The 18,147-nt window shown below is 40.2% G+C and overlaps 2 protein-coding genes across 4 annotated transcripts in view; both read left to right on the forward strand.

Annotated features, from left to right (window-relative positions):
• LOC308198916 (uncharacterized protein) overlaps positions 1-18,147 on the forward strand; it is an 802,411-nt gene that overhangs the window by 224,971 nt on the left and 559,293 nt on the right. The gene's annotated exons all lie outside the window — the stretch shown is intronic.
• Positions 8,166-12,231, forward strand: LOC308199259 (uncharacterized protein). Of its 3 annotated transcripts, none has more exons than XM_080603204.1 (2): positions 8,166-10,933; positions 10,984-12,231. In XM_080603204.1, the coding sequence occupies exon 1, from the start codon at positions 8,903-8,905 to the stop codon at positions 10,259-10,261; it is 1,359 nt and encodes a 452-aa protein (XP_080459330.1). In that variant the 5' UTR covers positions 8,166-8,902; the 3' UTR covers positions 10,262-10,933; positions 10,984-12,231. The 3 variants fall into 3 exon arrangements, with proteins under 3 accessions (XP_080459330.1, XP_080459331.1, XP_080459329.1); XM_080603205.1 differs by having other exon boundaries at positions 8,166-10,876; positions 11,045-12,231; XM_080603203.1 differs by having other exon boundaries at positions 8,166-10,876; positions 11,048-12,231.

Raw genomic sequence — 18,147 nt, forward strand, 5'->3', positions numbered from 1 at the left:
TGTGTCTTTGAAACATACTGTTAAACCTGTAAATGCCTGGGGAACAGAAATGGGTTTGAAGTAGGAGTAATCAAGGAGTCTGCGTGTGGTGCATCTTGTGATTCTCTCTTCCATGGTGCCATGTGGCTTGCATGTAGTGCAAAGTGATGCTAAGCATTCATTTAGGATTGTGGAAGGATTGTGGTGGTGTTCTGAACTGTCTTCAATATTAGCGTTGGAGTAGCTGCACAGATACCAAAGAGAGGTGTCAACTGAAAGGAAGGCATCACTTATAACAGTAGGGGCACTAACAACAAATTAGGGTCAGGGTGTGTCAGAAGAGATGCTATTTTCAGTGCACACATCTTTGGTCACTAGTTAGCATTACAGACCAGTTTCTCAGAGATCAACAAGAGAGCTGGGGAAGCACATGTGATTGTTGCTTTTTCTTTTTCCAGTGTAAGCAAGAACAGTCTCCTTGTATCTTCTCCATTGCTTTTATATTGTGCAATTTATAGGCCATAAATGTCCTTCGTTATTCTTCTCTCCTTCCTCTTGCCTATTTAAAAGGGCACAGCTTCTAAACATTCAGGGTTCATAATTCCAAATCAGCACAAACCTGTACGTATATTCTTTATACTGTTGTGTTTTCATCACAAAGGGAACCTTGACTCATGCTTATGTGAAATGAAATATTAGAAATAGTTACTGTAATAGACTTTGGACATTGTAGTTAATGTAGAGGAATGTACTCTGTATGGATAGTATTTGTGCTGTAATTTGAATCCAAAATGCAAAGCACAGTTATAATCATACTGTTATTGCAGCAACAATCTTTTTATTCATAGGTGGTCATTAATGTTTACTAAAGAAAGTTGTGAGTCAAAATCCTGAATTCAAATAAATCTTAAATTTGTGAAACTTTGGAGTTTTTGATTGTTGGACTGTTTTAAATTTAATTGATAGAATGAAACATTGCACATGTTGTACAGGAACTGTAGGCTCCATGGCAACTGAGCAATATTGCAAAAATTTAATAAAGAGCAACTACAGCATTAAAGATAGTCTAGAAAAAAATAGCCAAATTGGTTTCATGCAGCAACAGAAATTCAAAAAGATAAAAGTTGGTCAGCTAAGCAGTAAATCAGCACAAGACACATTACATTTCCTGAACCAGTGAAGGTGCCCTAATATTGTGGCAAAAGGGTAAACTTTAGTTTTCCAGCACAATTTTTGCAAATTGAGTTTTAGACAAAAGTTTATATGGGTCAAATATTTGGACACAACATAGAAATATTAAAAGATGTTTGATAGGAATACAGTCTATTTACCAAAAAGCACAGTTGAACTGAATATTTTAGACTTTAAGGCTGTTGGACAGTTTTAGGCTCTAAACTGTAACTTGCTTCACCCAAAATATTCACGTTATTGTTTACAGCACTCCTAAGTATATTATTCCATGTTATACCTGTTGGAGGTGCTCGTGCTGACTACGGGTTATGGCTTGCTGAGGACCAGTATTCTCTAGGTGCATCAACCCTGCCTACAATCCTGTCTGCTCCCATCGTGTGTCCCTGAAACACATTGACCTATTTGTGTGGTACTTCAAGGCTCATTTGTGCTTTTAAACTCTTCTGAAGTGGTCATAGTCTGGCCCCAGATCTTTCTACTTTGAGTCTTTCAAATTTTCTGTGATATGCTAAACCAAAAGTAACTAAGAAAATTGTCAGTGTTATCATACTTTAGGATAAATGACGCTCTGTTCTCTATTTTACTGAAAAGCATAACTATTTATAGCGTATTCACTGTCCCAGAAAATTAGGCTGCAAATACCTGAATCTTTTAAGCAGTTGTACAAATTTGTGATAGAGACTGGACTTACTAATGCTAATCAAATAATGAAGCAAGACAAATATTATTTTCTTTTTTTTTTTTTTCCCCTCATGCTTAAAGACACTGTAGAAATACTAATCTGACCATTCTCTAACAGTGTTCTTCAGTACTGCGTAGCATAATTGCTGTCAGGCCGAAATTTTTGGGAGGAGTGGGGGGTCAGGGATTTGTTTGGCTGGAAGGACTGAGAGTGCAGCTGAGTCAGGTGGGAAGGACAGAGATGGAATCGGACTGGATACTGAGGGGCTGCTTGCTGGTGGCTCATGCCAGGAGTTGCTTACTCTATTTTTTCTGTGCAAAATATGCCAGCTTTAGCTTTAGAAAGGGAAATTGCCACCAGGATTTTGAAGATGTATATGCCATGTATACGTGGGTGGCTTTTCAACATTAAATTTTTGTGTTAGCTATACAATATTGCTATTCTGTTTGTTAAATATTTGTTTGGCATGTTGAAACTTGTACACTGAATCTTAATCAGCAATACACAAGTAAGTATGACATTCCTGTAGTGCCCTGTGTCCTAAAGCACTTCAGAAATTAACCTCTACTACAAGGCAAACACCAACTCCACTGTATTGTTTTGAATTTCAGAAAGTACTGGGTTGATATAATGAATCGCATGAATCAGAGTTAAGGTGTGAGCATGATTTATTTCAGATGATTCCATGAACCTTTTCTCCATTTGCGCACATAATTGAAAATCAGCCCTTTTTGTAAATGACATTTTAAAGAGTTTGACATTTTAGTCGAGGTGACCACAAGCTGCTAACTTCTTGAAAAATCAATAATGCAAATAGTGGTCTGTTAGGAGAAATATCAGTGAGGTCATCTTTAAAAATAAAGTTGACTTTACTTGCATCATTGCATCTCCTTTTTGCGAAAAGGGAAAAAGTCACTGGTTTAATTAATACCTATGCTATGTGACACTGAAGTGACTGTTTATATAGGCAATCTGCCAGTAAGAGCTGTTATTTTGCTTTGTTAATATAGGGGAACAAGTAGTTCAATTTTAACCTTGCATACTTGTCTTTTGTTAGCAGCAAAACTGTCAGTATAATATATGAAAGCAAGGGTGGTGGCTTTGAAATAAATGGTCTGAATCATGTATCAGCAGGCACACTGTTAATATGATTGTGCTATTTAACAAGACCATCTCTAGTCTGAGAAAGGAGGATAAGTTGTTTCCAGAAGTTAAATCCTGTACAGAACAATATTTTGTCAAAGAGGGGGGAAAAGTCTATACAGTTCATGAATAACTCTGCTTTTCTTTTTTTTAAAAAAAAAACTTATATATATATATACTTGATCTTCAAATAGAACTTATTTGAATTTCAGTTTGTACTTTTTCTTTCTAGTAATTTAAGTATATAATAATGTGACTGCAGTATTACGCAAATAAGCTTGATCTATGCTATTCTTTAAAGATCTGTAAGAAGCCCCTTCCTGAAAGGGAGGAAGTTGTTACAGGAAGTGCATGAGAGAATACACATATGTTATGTTTCTTAGCATCTATTACCTAGCATCTATTTTAGTTATGGTGAAGAAACCCAGAGCTGAGAAAGACAGAATACATGGGGGATGAGCATAATCCATAAAGTGTGTGAAATATTCTGTTGTGTCAATAAGACTATGAGGAGTGGAGTCCTGGGGAAAATGATATATCACATTGATATGTATGAATATTTACAGTGTATAAGCAAAACAAGGACAGGTTTATGCAGGAAGATACCTCATAGTATCCCCACATTTTCTGAGAGGTTAATAAAATGAAGCTTTAACAAAACCAGGAGTCATCACAGAGCTTTCAGCAGGCATTTGAAAGCTGTGACAGTTTTTGTGGATCTTTGACAAACTTCTGTTGGAGGGTTGTGTAGGCACACTTGCCAACAGCAGAAAGATCATTGTTAAAACAACCTGACTGTGAACAGATGCGTTAGCTCCAAAGTTGATGACTGATACTGTGTAAGGCTGATACTGTGTAAGTTACAAGATCCGCAGTCTTTTTCTTAGTGTTTGTAGGTCTGGAGGTTAGGAAGAACAGACTAAATACTGGCTACAGAGGGTATGGGGAAAGACAGAACTGGTTAACAGAAAATGCATGTGGCACTGTCCTGATTGCTGTGCTCCTTGACACAGACTTCCCGGAACTATGTGCTTCTGGCAAGATTTCTAAATCAGTGTAGACCCTCTGTGGGCATTCAGCTGCTTTGTTACAAAGGCCTTATTCAAAGAAGCTCTTAAACATCACTTAAGTACCTGAGTAGCTTGTGGAACCCAAAGTTAGGCACGTCCTGAAGTAGCCTGTTCAGTTGGTACAAATGGATATGGGGATTTATGGTAGGAGTATTACATTAGGAGAATCAATCTGTAGTCATTTTCATCTAAAATACAGGGCAGCTCTGTGGTAACATTACTTTGGGTCAGGAGTGTGATTTCTGAAAGAAATATAATCATCCTCATCAGCTGTACTTTGGGTTACATCACGGAGTCATGAGACAGAGCTGAACAGACGTAGTCAAGGTCTCTCTCGTGAGTGATGCTTTTGGGTTGGTTTCACTCCCTGACAGTTTCAACTGTTTCAGTATTATATATGCTGTGTATATTACAGAAGTGCTCTGCAGAAAAGAACTGTCTTGTCTAGCATGAGGGTAATCCAATAGAGTAGTCAAAGAATTGTAAAAATTATTCCATAGTGATCATTCAGTAGCAAATTCAATAGTGATTGTAAGTCTCATTCAGCAGCAGTAGATTCCTACAGTTCTGGCAACAGTCAGCTCTGTTTTATTTTATTTTCATTTCTTAAATTATCTAGCTAATGACTCAAGCAAAGCTTATAGACCTGTCAAGTCAATACCTTGACAGAGTGTGAAACTTATGGTTCGTGCTCCCCTGGTGGTATTCCCAGCATCTCCAAAACTGCTGAGCCAGCAGTGCAGCCTCTCATGGCAGAGCAGATAAGCGCGTTGGCTGGCTTTGTGCTCTGCTGGCCAGCAACACAGCCAGGGCCTTCCTGCAGGCTCTGCTGTCAGAGTTAAGATGCGTATAAAGATAATAAAAGGGAATCTGTTACCATGTAGGGACTATAGCAGGTAGACTGTCACATGCTTGTTTGCGAAAGCAATGTTTCAGGACCTGCTTCACAATATTGACTCATGAATACAACAAGAGAAAGTAAGATGGCTAGATTTTGTAATGGCATGACTGAACAGTCTGCTCAAGTGCACTGATATCTCCTGGGTAGTATTGTCACATTTCATAATCGCATTGGATGAGATAGAATATGACTTCTTCACTAGATGGACACCCTGGAGGTGGTTCAGCTTGTCATGCTAGATAAGATGTGTCCTTTGCCTCTGTACTAAAGTTCATTTATATTTGCTCAAATCTGACAAAATTAGACAAGGAAAGTTAAAAAAAAAAAAAAAAAAAAGTCAAACTAAATGAAAAGCTGCATGATGTGCCAAAGTGAATGATATTTGTTAACCGTAATGAAAATACTTATTTTGAAATCATTAAAAAAGTATATAAATATAGTAAGTGATACAAGACAACTTTATTTTCATTTATTCTTTTGTGTATTAATACTGCTCTGGTTCTATGATAGACATTAAATGATTGATGAAGATGGTAATTCCGTCCTCATGAAAAATCAAAAGTAAACTTTGAGCATAACTAGTTTTCCCTTCTCTTTTTATATTGCTATGAACAACACTTAGGGTTGAGGAGTCTAGTAAGCATTTTGAGTTTTTTCTTTTTTCTACCATAAAGTGACAACTACCTCTCTCTAAGCATTCTATAGTCTTAATGGCCGTTTTATTTTCTTAATATTTGTGCCATGTCTTACATTCATTTGTGTCAATTTTGGCATTCCTTTAGCCAGTCTTTGCCTTTTCAAAGCTTCACTTTTGTTGTGTGTTAGAGTTCAAGTGCTCATACTGATGACTTCCATTTATATGAGCTGCAGTCCACTGTGTTAACTTGCTGTTCTCATCAGCGTTAACATAAAATTGGGAAGCACTGCTGTTGTTTTCTTCTATGTGCCTTTCTTCACATTGTTTTTATTTGTATATGTACATGCCACAGTGAATATTCAATGCATAAGTATTAAAATTCTGTTTTAATCCTAGATCTTATAGAACCTGTGGAGCTGCATGCAATGGGCATTTAAAAGAATTTAGTGCAGTGTAGCCTTGATCAATAATGTAATTCTGATAGCAGTAGGTGATTTTCTGAACAAATAGAAAGCTTCTCTCTGATTAGACTACTGTATATTAGCCCTTGTAGATTTTTTAAAATTAGTTTTAAATGCAAAATATCTAGTGTGTATGGTAATCAGTATTATACACATTAATAGTTTTCATAGTCTTTGAAGAGTTGATTCAGAATAATGCCTATGTGGCTTTCTAGGTGAACAGAAACATCATTTCCATAAATAACACACTACTTGTGCTGTGCCTGGAATTTAGTGCCACCACTTTTGATAACTGGGTTTGCAGACTACTATAAAAAATAATGTTTAGATAATGCTCATCAAATGCAAGTTTGTATGTAATCCTCAGTGTCCTTCTCTAACATGGTTAGACCTGAGGGGTGTTGGGAGTGGCATCATTTTCTGAACTTTTTTTCCTGAACACATCGTAATTATTTTTACGTTGGCCCTTTCAGTCACAATCAGTGACGTTCAGTGGTGCTGTCATCAGAAGAGTCACCCCACTTCCAGAAAGCCTGATGTGAATGAAAGTGATGACTATTTCCTAGAACACATTGCGGATAAGGAAAATGTAATTGCTTCAGACGGGAAAGTTAAACATAACAACTGTTGTCATCTTTTATCAATGATAACAGGTGGAATAAAGATGAATAAGAAGTATTTTCTTGAGATTATGTGATGTATACTGTTCTTGTCTGTGACAGGCTGCACCTGAGGCTGATACTGACCCCCCACCCACCTTTTTTTTTTTTTTTTAATCTATTTGTTATTAGGAAACAAGAAAATAAAAGGTGTGACTTTCCATATTGGTACTGCATGCTTTGGGACAGTCTGGTTTTGTTTTCCTTGTCTCATTAATAAATTTTCTTCATGAAACAGAGGAAATGCTCATGAAGTCTATCAGGTCCAGACATATATATTTATTTGCTAATTATCTAGTGAAATGCTACATGAAAATTGACTCATATTAGTCTGCTGATGAAAAATATTTGTCTGGTATAGTACTTACAGAATACTTGATAAAGTAATTATGGTCAAGGAGATACTGTATGGAAAAAAAACCAACACCCTACTTAGTGTGCTTTTTAAGGGTTAACTAACTGATGTAGAATTGATTATTTACAGGCTTCAAGCAAAAAGCACTGGCTTGAGTTTTTAAGATGTTATGTAATGCACACAATATGACAATATTTATTTTAGGGGGGAAGAAAAAGAAATTATTTTATATTTTCAGGTAACTTAAATTAACATACTGTCCTGGTTTCAGTTAGGACAGAGTTAATTTTCCTCCTTGTAGCTGGTAGGGTGCTATGTCTTGGATTAGGATGAGAAGAGCACTGATAACATGCTGATGTTTTAATTGTTGCAGAGCAGTGTTTACACCAGGCCAAGGACTTTTCAGCTTCTCGCTCTGTCCTGCCAGCGAGCAGGCTGGGGGTGCAGCAGGAGCTGGGAGGGGACAGACCCAGGACAGCTGACCCAAACTGGCCAAAGGGGTATTCCATACCATCTGGCGTCATGCTAAACAATATATAGGGGTGGCTGGCCGGGGTGGGGGGGCCGGCTGCTCGGGGATAGGCTGGGCATCGGTCAGCGGGTGGTGAGCAATTGCATCGTGCATCACTTGTTTGTACACATTATTAGTAGTAATACTATTATTATTATTATTGTTATTATTATTTTCCTGTCTTAATAAACTGTCTTTATCTCAACTCACAGGCTTCGCTTTCCCGTTTCTCTCCCTCATCCCAGAGAGGGAGGGGGGAGGGTGAGCGAACGGCTGTGTGGTGTTTAGCTGCCAGCCGGGTTAAACCACAACAGTCCTTTTGGCGCCCAACGTGGGGCTCGAAGGGTTGAGATATCGACAGATTTGACCAGAGTGTGTTAAACTAAAATTGGTATAAGTATTGGACCTGCTTAATAGTTGCTAGTCACAATGTTGATTGCCTTAATCTCCAGTCTGCTCTGCCTGTTTTCCAAATTGAGTTTTATAGCACGTTACTTTCTGTATGTGCTCCCTGTTGCACTGTTTATCCTTTCCAGGCCCTGGTTTAAGATTGTTATGGTACTGTGCGGTGTAACAATGGCTTATGCAATGATGAGATTTCTGGTCATGACTCTAACCTGGTATTTGTACTCAGCACTGACGTCGACTCTATACTTTGGAAACCGTTATCTCAGAAACTATTAGCAATTACACCTATTGCCTTTTTTCGTCAAGGAGCCAATCTGTGGAGGGGACAGGGGAAGATATTTTTCCCTACCTGTTCACTCTCCCTTTCTCCTTCACCACCCGCTTCTTATTCCCCGAGCTAGTTACGGTAGTTCTCCAAGATGTTGAATATCCTTGGGATACTCAGACCAGCATGTTCTTGTTATGTCTTCTGAATGCGCTTCAGGTTTTGTTTAAGGTTAAACAACTACTTAGGAATCTCATCCGGAGATCTGTCTTGAGGCGGGATAGTTGCGAGTGGCAGGGAGTGTGGGAGGATATGGGCAGGTTTCTAGAGCAGTGGTCACCTCCAGTGTTTTGGACATTCACCCCTGAACAAAAATCCTAAAAAACTGGTAGAATGCTTGAAAAAAAGGTGTCATGACTCTGGCAGTTCCAAAGTGACACAAATCACTGTAGCGTGCTGGGGTCTGGCTTGTGCTTATCGAGCTGCAATTGATGCTACTATCAACCTAGTGACAGACCCTGCAGCCACTCCAGCTCCTAAAGCTGTTCCAGTTCCAGCTCCTGCAGCCGCTCCAGTTCCAGCTCCCGCAGCCACTCCAGCCCCTGCAGCCGCTCCAGCTCCTGCAGCTGCTCCCACTCCTATGGCTGGGTCAGAGAAACGAGCTGTAGCAGTGCAAGTTGCCCCTGCAGAGGGTATTCCAACCCCTGTGGCAGACCCTGTGTCTGGGTCAGAGAAACGAGCTGTAGCAGTGCAAGTTGCCCCTGCAGAGGGTATTCCAACCCCTGTGGTAGACCCTGTGGCTGGGTCAGAGAAACGAGCTGTAGCAGTGCAAGTTGCCCCTGTAGACAAGGTGAAAAAATGGTATAGAAACTCAGGTCGTTTAGAACGCAGACAGTCTTCTGCTAGGTCTAGGTATAGAGAAGACGAGGCTGGGCCATCAAATGTGCAGGAGGATGAACATGAGGATGAGGATGTCGAAAAATCAACAGTAACTACCCGAACCCTATACCAGAGTGAGCTACGAGATGTGCGAAAAGATTTTGGTCGCTGTATAGGTGAGCAGCTTGTCACCTGTCTGCTCCGGTGCTGGGACACCGGAGCCAATTGTGTGGACTTAGAGGGCAGGGAAGCCAGGCAGCTGGGATCCCTTGCTAGAGACTCAGGCATTGACAAAGCAATTGGAGATGGAGCACGATCTCACAGCCTCTGGAGGTGTCTCCTGTCAGCTGTGAAGGAAAGGTATCCCTTCAAGGAAGAACTTGTATGTCTACCAGGCAAGTGGACCACCATGGAGAAGGGAGTTCAGTACCTGAGGGAATTAGCCGTACGGGAAGTAATTTATAAGGACCTAGACGACGCACAAATATCCACAGATCCAGATGAAGTCCAGTGTACACGACCCATGTGGCGGAAGTTTGTACAGAGTGCACCATCATCATATGCCAGCTCATTGGCAATAATAGTCCGGAAAGAGGATGAGGAACCCACAGTGGATGAATTGGCTAAACAACTCTGGCAGTATGAAGAAAGTCTCTCCTCTTCCCTACAGGCCTGCGTCTTGGCTGTGGAGAAACTCTCTGAAAAGTTCCACCAACTTAAAGAGAATTTATCTTCCCCTCCACCTGAACGAACCAGTGTCCACCAACTAAAAGAGAATACTTTGGAGAAACTTTCTGAAGAGGTTCACCAACTTAAAGAGAGTTTATTTTCTTCCCCACCTGTACAAACCAGTGTCTCAGCTATTAGGGGTAAACGTTCATCTGTGCAAGGAAGACAATATAGTGGGTACACACCCCGTGCCACCCTGTGTTTTTACCTAAGTGACCATGGAGAGGACATGAGAAAATGGGATGGAAAATCTACTGCGACCCTAGAGGCATGGGTACGTGAGTTGCAAAAGAAAACAATTGGGAAAAAGGGGTTCTCTGAAAAGTTTGCTGCTCCAATTTCCAGCAGGCAGTCCTTTAAACACAGAAATGAAGATTCTGACCAGGACTAGAGGGGCCCTGCCTCCAGCCAGGGGGAGGAAAGGGACAATCGAGTTTATTGGACTGTGTGGATTCGATGGCCTGGCACGTCAGACGCACAGAAGTATAAGGCTTTAGTAGACACTGGTCACAATGTACTCTAATGCCATCAAGCTATAAAGGGCCAGAGCCCATCTGTATTTATGGCGTGATGGGGGGATCCCAGCAGTTAACTGTATTGGAGGCTGAAGTGAGTCTAACCGGAAATGAATGGCAAAAGCACCGTATTGTGACTGGCCCGGATGCTCCGTGCATCCTTGGCATAGACTATCTTAGAAGAGGATATTTCAAGGACCTAAAAGGGTTCCGCTGGGCTTTTGGCATAGCTGCCTTAGAGACAGAGGACATTAAACAGTTGTCTACCTTGCCCGGTCTCTCAGAGGACCCTTCTATTGTGGGGTTGCTGAGGGTTGAAGAACAGCAAGTGCCAATCGCTACCACAACTGTGCACCGGCGGCAATATCGCACCAACCGAGACTCCCTGATTCCCATCCATAAGCTAATTCGTCAACTGGAGAGCCAAGGAGTGATCAGCAAGACTCATTCACCTTTTAATAGTCCCATATGGCCAGTGCGAAAGTCTAATGGTGAGTGGAGACTAACAGTGGACTATCGTGGCCTGAACGAAGTCATGCCACCACTGAGTGCTGCAGTGCCGGACATGCTAGAACTCCAGTATGAACTGGAATCAAAGGCAGCCAAGTGGTATGCCACAACTGATATCGCTAATGCATTTTTCTCCATCCCTCTAGCAGCAGAGTGCAGGCCACAGTTTGCTTTCACTTGGAGGGGAGTCCAATATACTTGGAATCGGCTGCCCCAGGGGTGGAAACATAGCCCTACCATTTGCCATGGACTGATCCAGTCTGCGCTGGAGCAGGGGGAAGCTCCTGAACACCTGCAGTACATCGATGACATCATTGTGTGGGGTGACACTGCAGAGGAAGTTTTCGAGAAAGGGAAGAAAATAGTCCAAATCCTTCTGAAGGACGGTTTTGCCATAAAACAAAATAAAGGACCTGCACGAGAGATCCAGTTTTTAGCAATAAAATGGCAAGATGGGTGTCGTCAAATCCCAATGGATGTGATCAACAAAATAACAGCTATGTCTCCACCAACTAGCAAAAAAGAAACAAACTTTCCTAGGTGTCGTGGGGTTTTGGAGAATGCATATTCCAAATTACAGTCTGATTGTAAACCCGCTCTACCAAGTAACCCGTAAGAAGAATGCTTTTGAATGGGGCCCTGAGCAACGACAAGCCTTTGAACAAATTAAGCAGGAAATAGTTCATGCAGTAGCCCTCAGGCCAGTCCGAACAGGACCAGATGTAAAGAATGTGCTCTACACCGCAGCTGGGGAGAATGGTCCCACCTTGGAGCCTCTGGCAGAAAGAACCTGGGGAAACTCGAGGTCGACCCCTGGGGTTTTGGAGTTGGGGATACAGAGGATCTGAGGCCTGCTACACTCCAACCGAAAAGGAGATATTGGCAGCATATGAAGGAGTTCGATCTGCTTCGGAAGTGGTCGGTACTGAAGCGCAGCTCCTCCTGGCACCCCGACTGCCGGTACTAGGCTGGATGTTCAAAGGAAGGGTCCCCTCTACACATCATGCAACTGATGCTACATGGAGCAAGTGGGTTGCACTGATTACTCAGCGGGCTCGAATAGGAAACCCCAGTCGCCCAGGAATCTTGGAGGTGATTATGGACTGGCCAGAAGGCAAATACTTTGGGATATCATCAGAGGAGGAGGTGGTCCGTGCTGAAGAAGCCCCACTGTACAACAAGCTACCAGAAAATGAGAAGAAATATACCCTGTTCACTGATGGGTCCTGTCGTATTGTGGGAAAGCATCGGAGATGGAAAGCTGCTGTATGGAGTCCTACACGATGAGTTGCAGAAGCTGCTGAGGGAGAAGGTGAATTGAGTCAGTTTGCAGAAGTAAAAGCCATTCAGCTGGCTTTAGATATTGCTGAATGAGAAAAGTGGCCAGTTCTCTATCTCTATAGTGATTCATGGATGGTAGCAAATGCCCTGTGGGGGTGGTTACAGCAATGGAAGCAGAACAACTGGGAGCGCAGGGGCAAACCCATCTGGGCTGCGGCATTGTGGCAAGATATTGCTGCCCGGGTAGAGAACCTGGTTGTAAAGGTACGCCGTGTAGATGCTCATGTGCCCAAGATTCGGGCTACTGAAGAACATCAAAACAACCAGCAGGTGGATCAGGCTGCTAAGACTGAAGTGGCTCAGGTGGACCTGGACTGGCAACATAAAGGTGAATTATTTATAGCCCGATGGGCCCATGACACCTCAGGCCATCAAGGTAGAGATGCAACAAACAGATGGGCTCGTGATCGAGGGGTGGACCTGACCATGGACACTATAGCACAGGTTATTCATGGTTGTGAAACATGTGCTGCAATCAAGCAAGCCAAACGGTCAAAACCTCTTTGGTATGGAGGACGATGGCTGAAATATAAATATGGAGAGGCCTGGCAGATTGATTACATCACACTCCCTCAAACCCGCAACGGCAAGCGCCACGTACTTACAATGGTGGAAGCAACCACCGGATGGCTGGAAACATATCCTGTGCCCCGTGCCACCGCCCGGAACACTATCCTGGGCCTTGAAAAACAAGTCCTATGGCGACATGGCACCCCAGAGAGAATTGAGTCAGACAACGGGACTCATTTCCAAAACAACCTTATAGATACTTGGGCCAAAGAACATGGTATTGAGTGGGTGTATCACATCCCCTATCATGCACCAGCCTCTGGGAAAGTTGAATGATACAATGGACTGTTGAAGACTACACTGAAAGCAATGGGTGCTGGGACATTCAAAAATTGGGATACACATTTGGCAAAGGCCACCTGGTTAGTCAATACTAGGGGATCTGCCAACCGAGCTGGACCTGCCCAATCAAACCTGTTATGCACGGTAGAAGGGGATATAGTTCCTGTAGTGCACGTAAGAAACATGCTGGGTAAGACAGTCTGGGCTACTCCTGCCTCAGGAAAAGGCAAACCCATTCATAGGATTGCTTTTGCTCAGGGACCTGGATGCACTTGGTGGGTAATGCAAAAGACTGGGGAGGTCCGGTGTGTACCTCAAGGGGATTTAATACTGGGTGAGAATAGCCCATGAGTTGAATTGTAGTATGTTAATTATTATATAATACTGTATGTCATCACTACCATGATTGCTATATATCATAGATGAAAATGGTGATTAATTAGAAGGTATTGGGAAGAGTGTAACCTGAGCATGATATAAATGGTATGGAATAAGGGGTGGATATCAACATCAGCATGTTATCAGCGCTCTTCTCATCCTACTCCAAAACATGGCACCCTACCAGCTACTAGGAGGAAAATTAACTCTGTCCTAACTGAAACCAGGACATGTATTAATCTTGCATTATAAATTGCTTTCAATTACTCTGGCTGTATAATGCCAGAGAGACAAACTGTTCAAATATATAAATTGAAGAAACAGCTTCAGAAATTCCATAACAATATTATATTGCTGTCTCGCATTCTTCCTTCCTAGAAAGCCTTTGTGTAGGATTTTATTGACTTGTTAATGGGATAGCTGAAGTTTTATGCAGTTGTCTTGTTTAGTGTCTCTGTTAGACAAATACCAGATGTCCTAGATACCAACCACCTCTTATGTAGTAAATGAGCATTATCATTTCTGGAATCAATTCCTGTATTCTCAGTGGTTCTATCCCTTAGACAAATTTTTCTTGCCTTGTCAACAACTTTCTGAATTGGGGAATATTCTGGATGTTGTTTCACTAAAGTTTCATGGGACAGATGTGGTCATGCTCAGTTAGAGGTCACAGAGACCATGGTTTTCATCAGGTAAACTGTTTCAAAGGAATTCTGCTCTTTCCCTAAGTCTGCATATTTCTGACTGCTAAAAGCAAAACCAAAATGATTTGATCCTGTTTTCCAGTTGGTTTCTTGCTATTTTAGTTGAAAGGAAACACTTTAAACTGGGCTGTCTAATTTTGAGGCATGGTTTAGCAGTTTAATAGCAGGGTTAGGCAAGTCTCTTGCTGTTTCTTACCCGTTTCAGCTACATGCAGGATTTGGTCCAAAGTCTCATGTAGTGTGTGTCTCATGTGTGTGTGTCTCATGTGTGTTCTTCATATCAAGTCAGTAGAAAGCTTTCTGTTGATCTTAGTTAGGATTGGCAACGGCACATAATTCACAGAAAATACTGTTTGACATAGATTATGATTTATGAAAAATAAAATGTTGGGGTGGGAGATGTTAAAACAGCTGTGATTTATACTATGGCTGGAGAAATGCCCCGAACAGGTATTTGGGAACAGATGAGAGTAGCTAGTTTATACCTTCTACTATCACCTTAATCCTAATGGCCTTTAAGGACACTTTTTATTAAATTCATTAACCAGAAGACTTATAACCTTTACATCAGAAAGTATTTTTAAGAGGTGATAGACATTTAAGGAAATTTAGTATCACTACATAGCCATTATTTGAAAGTTTTACTGATTTTTACATTGGTTTGAATTTTCTTCTATAAAATTAATATCATGAATAAAATGTATAATAATAGTATGAATAATGATCATATTAATATATAAATATCTTACATATACACACTTCTTTCACATCAAATCTCATGGCATCTCATCAGGCAGTATATTACACTCAATACATAAGATGGTAAAAAGCATTTAAATTATTTTGTATGAAATGACATAATCCACAAGGAGATTTAAACATAAGCAAGTACTTAACATTTATGTGACCTACTCAGGAATTTCCCATGTGTATTTGGGGGGGAAGGAATCTGTTTTCCATGTGAAAATTTTGGAAATGAAGATGAGCTCAAATTTCACAGGAAATCTTACGAGAGTTCAGTATTAAACCTAACTATCAATGCACAGTCCAGTTGTTTCAAAAACTTCCTTCTAAGTTTCTAGTTCAGTGTTATTGAAATGAGAGGGACTAGAATTCATAGCTTTCTCAGACTTAAGGTCCAAATTCTGTAGTACTTTTTATTTCTTTTTAGTAAAGAATGTCTATCATGATATCTAAGCCTTCCCTCATGTTAATTCAGCTTTGCCTAACTATGGAAGTCACAGATGTTGTTGGTTCTTTTAGCATGGTAGTGACTTACCAACTATAACATTCTGCTAACGAAGTACAGAACACTCAGATATCCTGCCTAATACATGAAAAATATTTCCATTTTACTGGTCAACAGAAGAATTTCATAGCATATTGGGTTTTGTTCAAATTCAGGCACTGCTACAACTTAGAAAAATTATTAGACTATTTCATCTGGTTCTAGGTTGCTACATATTATACGGTTTGTTTTTGACAGAAAAATATCATGCATAGTATATAACATGAAAAGTACTATAAATGATTTTTCAGGCAGAGATTTAGGCACTTGGAAAACGTGCAGAGAGCAATATAAATGAGGCAAACTTCCATTTTCAAGTTTATAACACTTTAATAAATTTTTACAACATTCAAGTTATTTGTAGATTCTGCATTAAAATTCAAGCAAATAAAGTTATATGTGGAGCTCCTTGAGAAGACAAATTCAGATATATCTAGAGGAACATTTAATACACAGTGTCTGTGGCTGCAGGGGTTTCTTAGTGGTCTGACTCCAATGCATTTATTGTCTCACTTGCACCTTCTCTGACTCTGTCAGGGAATAAGGTATTAATCAGTGTTAATACTGGATCATTACTCATTCTGTATATTATGTCATACAAAGATGGTAACTGGAAATATGTAAGCACTAAGCATGGTAGTGTTCTGATCTTGCTGTTCTTTAGGTGTTTTTGTAGGATAGCCATTTCTGTTCCACTAGTGGCGAAGTACAAGGAAAAAATCTCAGCATTTACCAAAGTTAGAAAGTGACAAGTATTTTGATAAGAGAAGATTCTTGAATATGAGTTAATGGTAGATAAAGAAAACAAAATGGTCAAGCAATTTTTGCTTGGATGCTGAGGTAGCAGGATCTTCAAGGCTGTATGCTCTTACTGCTCTTACTCGGTGCAGTAGAAAAGACCGAACATTGTGATAGTCCGGTTTGCTGGCTACCTGAACATTTCTTCCTTGTTAGTCAAAGCTAACACTGCCTGCAAACAGTTGCATCATATTTTACAAATATATGTGATGAAATTTAAAATTCATAAAGTCATGGTAAGGCACAATCTGTGCAATAACAGGCTCTAATTTAGATATTAAACTCAGAACATATGAAAATGTTCAATCAGTAAAGCAGCTAAATAAAATACTGAGGAAAAAATGAGCACTAGAAAAAACATTAGATGTTGCACAAGGAAAGCTGCACACTGTATGTAAGATTGTCTAAATGTAACAAGACAGCATTTTTGAGTCTTTTAGGTGATGTCTGTTCAGAAAGATGATGTATGAATACACACCAGCATTCTTTGATTTGCTACCAATACAAATGTAGAAAATACTTCTACTTTATCAGCTAACCTTACATTTTCCACTCTGAACTATGAAAACATCAGAAGAAAGATAACTCAGAACAAATATCAGCATCCAAAGCTGAGTAACCATCTTTTCTGTTAGAGTAACATCTAAAACGGAAAACCAAAGTAAAATGCCTGTAGTCAGCACATAAAGCATAATATTGCAACTGGGTTGCTACTGCAAGGAAAGAAAAGTGATTTAGGTTTGTGGTCAGTGTGGTGTTTTTCCTTCTCTAAAATGTTAAAGAAAATATCATTTTGTGATTCTAGGAGGCATTTCTGTCCTTTGCACAAAATCCTGTGATACTCCTCTGTGCATCAATGGATGCTGCTCCTTGTATGGTGGTGAAGTGGTTTCTAACATCACTTCCTTTGCCTTTACAATATGCTTTGTCCTTTCATACTTTTAAAATGAAAAGGAGAGAACTAAATAAATTAAAAAAAAAAAAAAAGAAAAGAAGTGTAGCTCAAAGACTTCAGTCTTGGCAATTGAACGAGACCAAGTGCTTCATTTATAATGAAAAGGATTGTTTGAAGTCTTATGTTGTGCCTGCCCTTTTCCTTCCTGCCAAGGATACTACTCAACATTTTGATTTTAGCTATAAACCCTCTTGCTAGGTCTTATAAAATGCCTGATATTGTAAACATTTCTTCAGAAATGAACTTATATAATGAAAAATTACTCAAAACTGTATAAAAGTAAAAGGAATGTCATAAAGAAATAAGAATAAGGCAAGAGTTTTTTTTTTTTTTTTTTTTAATAGAGCCTCAATCTTCAGCTGCTGGGATATATTAAGAAAATTATTAGTGAGCTAAATATCCTTACTGTTAAACTACTTGCAGCTACCTTTCATTAGGGCTTCAAAATCCTCAAGAAAAGCTCCAAACTAACAATAGTATATTAAATCTTGTCTCAGTGAAAAGCAGAACTTATCCAACCTGAATAGACTAGTCAAATGAAGGTTAGATGAGGCAGGGGATGTTTCCTTTTTCCTGGTGTGATGCATTGCACAGCTCACCTTCAGGAACCTGCTGTCTCTGCCATTCTTGATAATGCGCTGCTCTCTCCTGACAAAATGAAAGGAATTGTTGCTGATGATGTTGGATAATATTGATAGAGACAGACCCGTATCGGTATACAGTGCAATAGGATGGCAATTCTAATTAAATGCATGTGTTTTTAAAAGTTCATGCAGTAATGAGATTAGTTTTAGTGCCATGGTTGTGACCTCACAGTTCTGGTTATTACTTCGCTGCAGGAAGTTTGCTAATATTTCTGAGTGTTTTTCACTATCCGCTTTCTTTGTTTGCGGAAACAACCTTCCCCACACACCTCCCCTGTTCCCTATTCTAGCA

This window comes from Anser brachyrhynchus (genome assembly GCF_964034855.1).
Source record: "Anser brachyrhynchus genome assembly, chromosome: 8".
NCBI classification, from domain to species: Eukaryota; Metazoa; Chordata; class Aves; order Anseriformes; family Anatidae; genus Anser; species Anser brachyrhynchus.

Excerpts from the sequence above, each read along its gene's own strand:
- LOC308199259 (XM_080603204.1), top strand. The coding sequence starts at position 8,903 with ATGGCTGGGTCAGAGAAACGAGCTGTAGCAGTGCAAGTTGCCCCTGCA.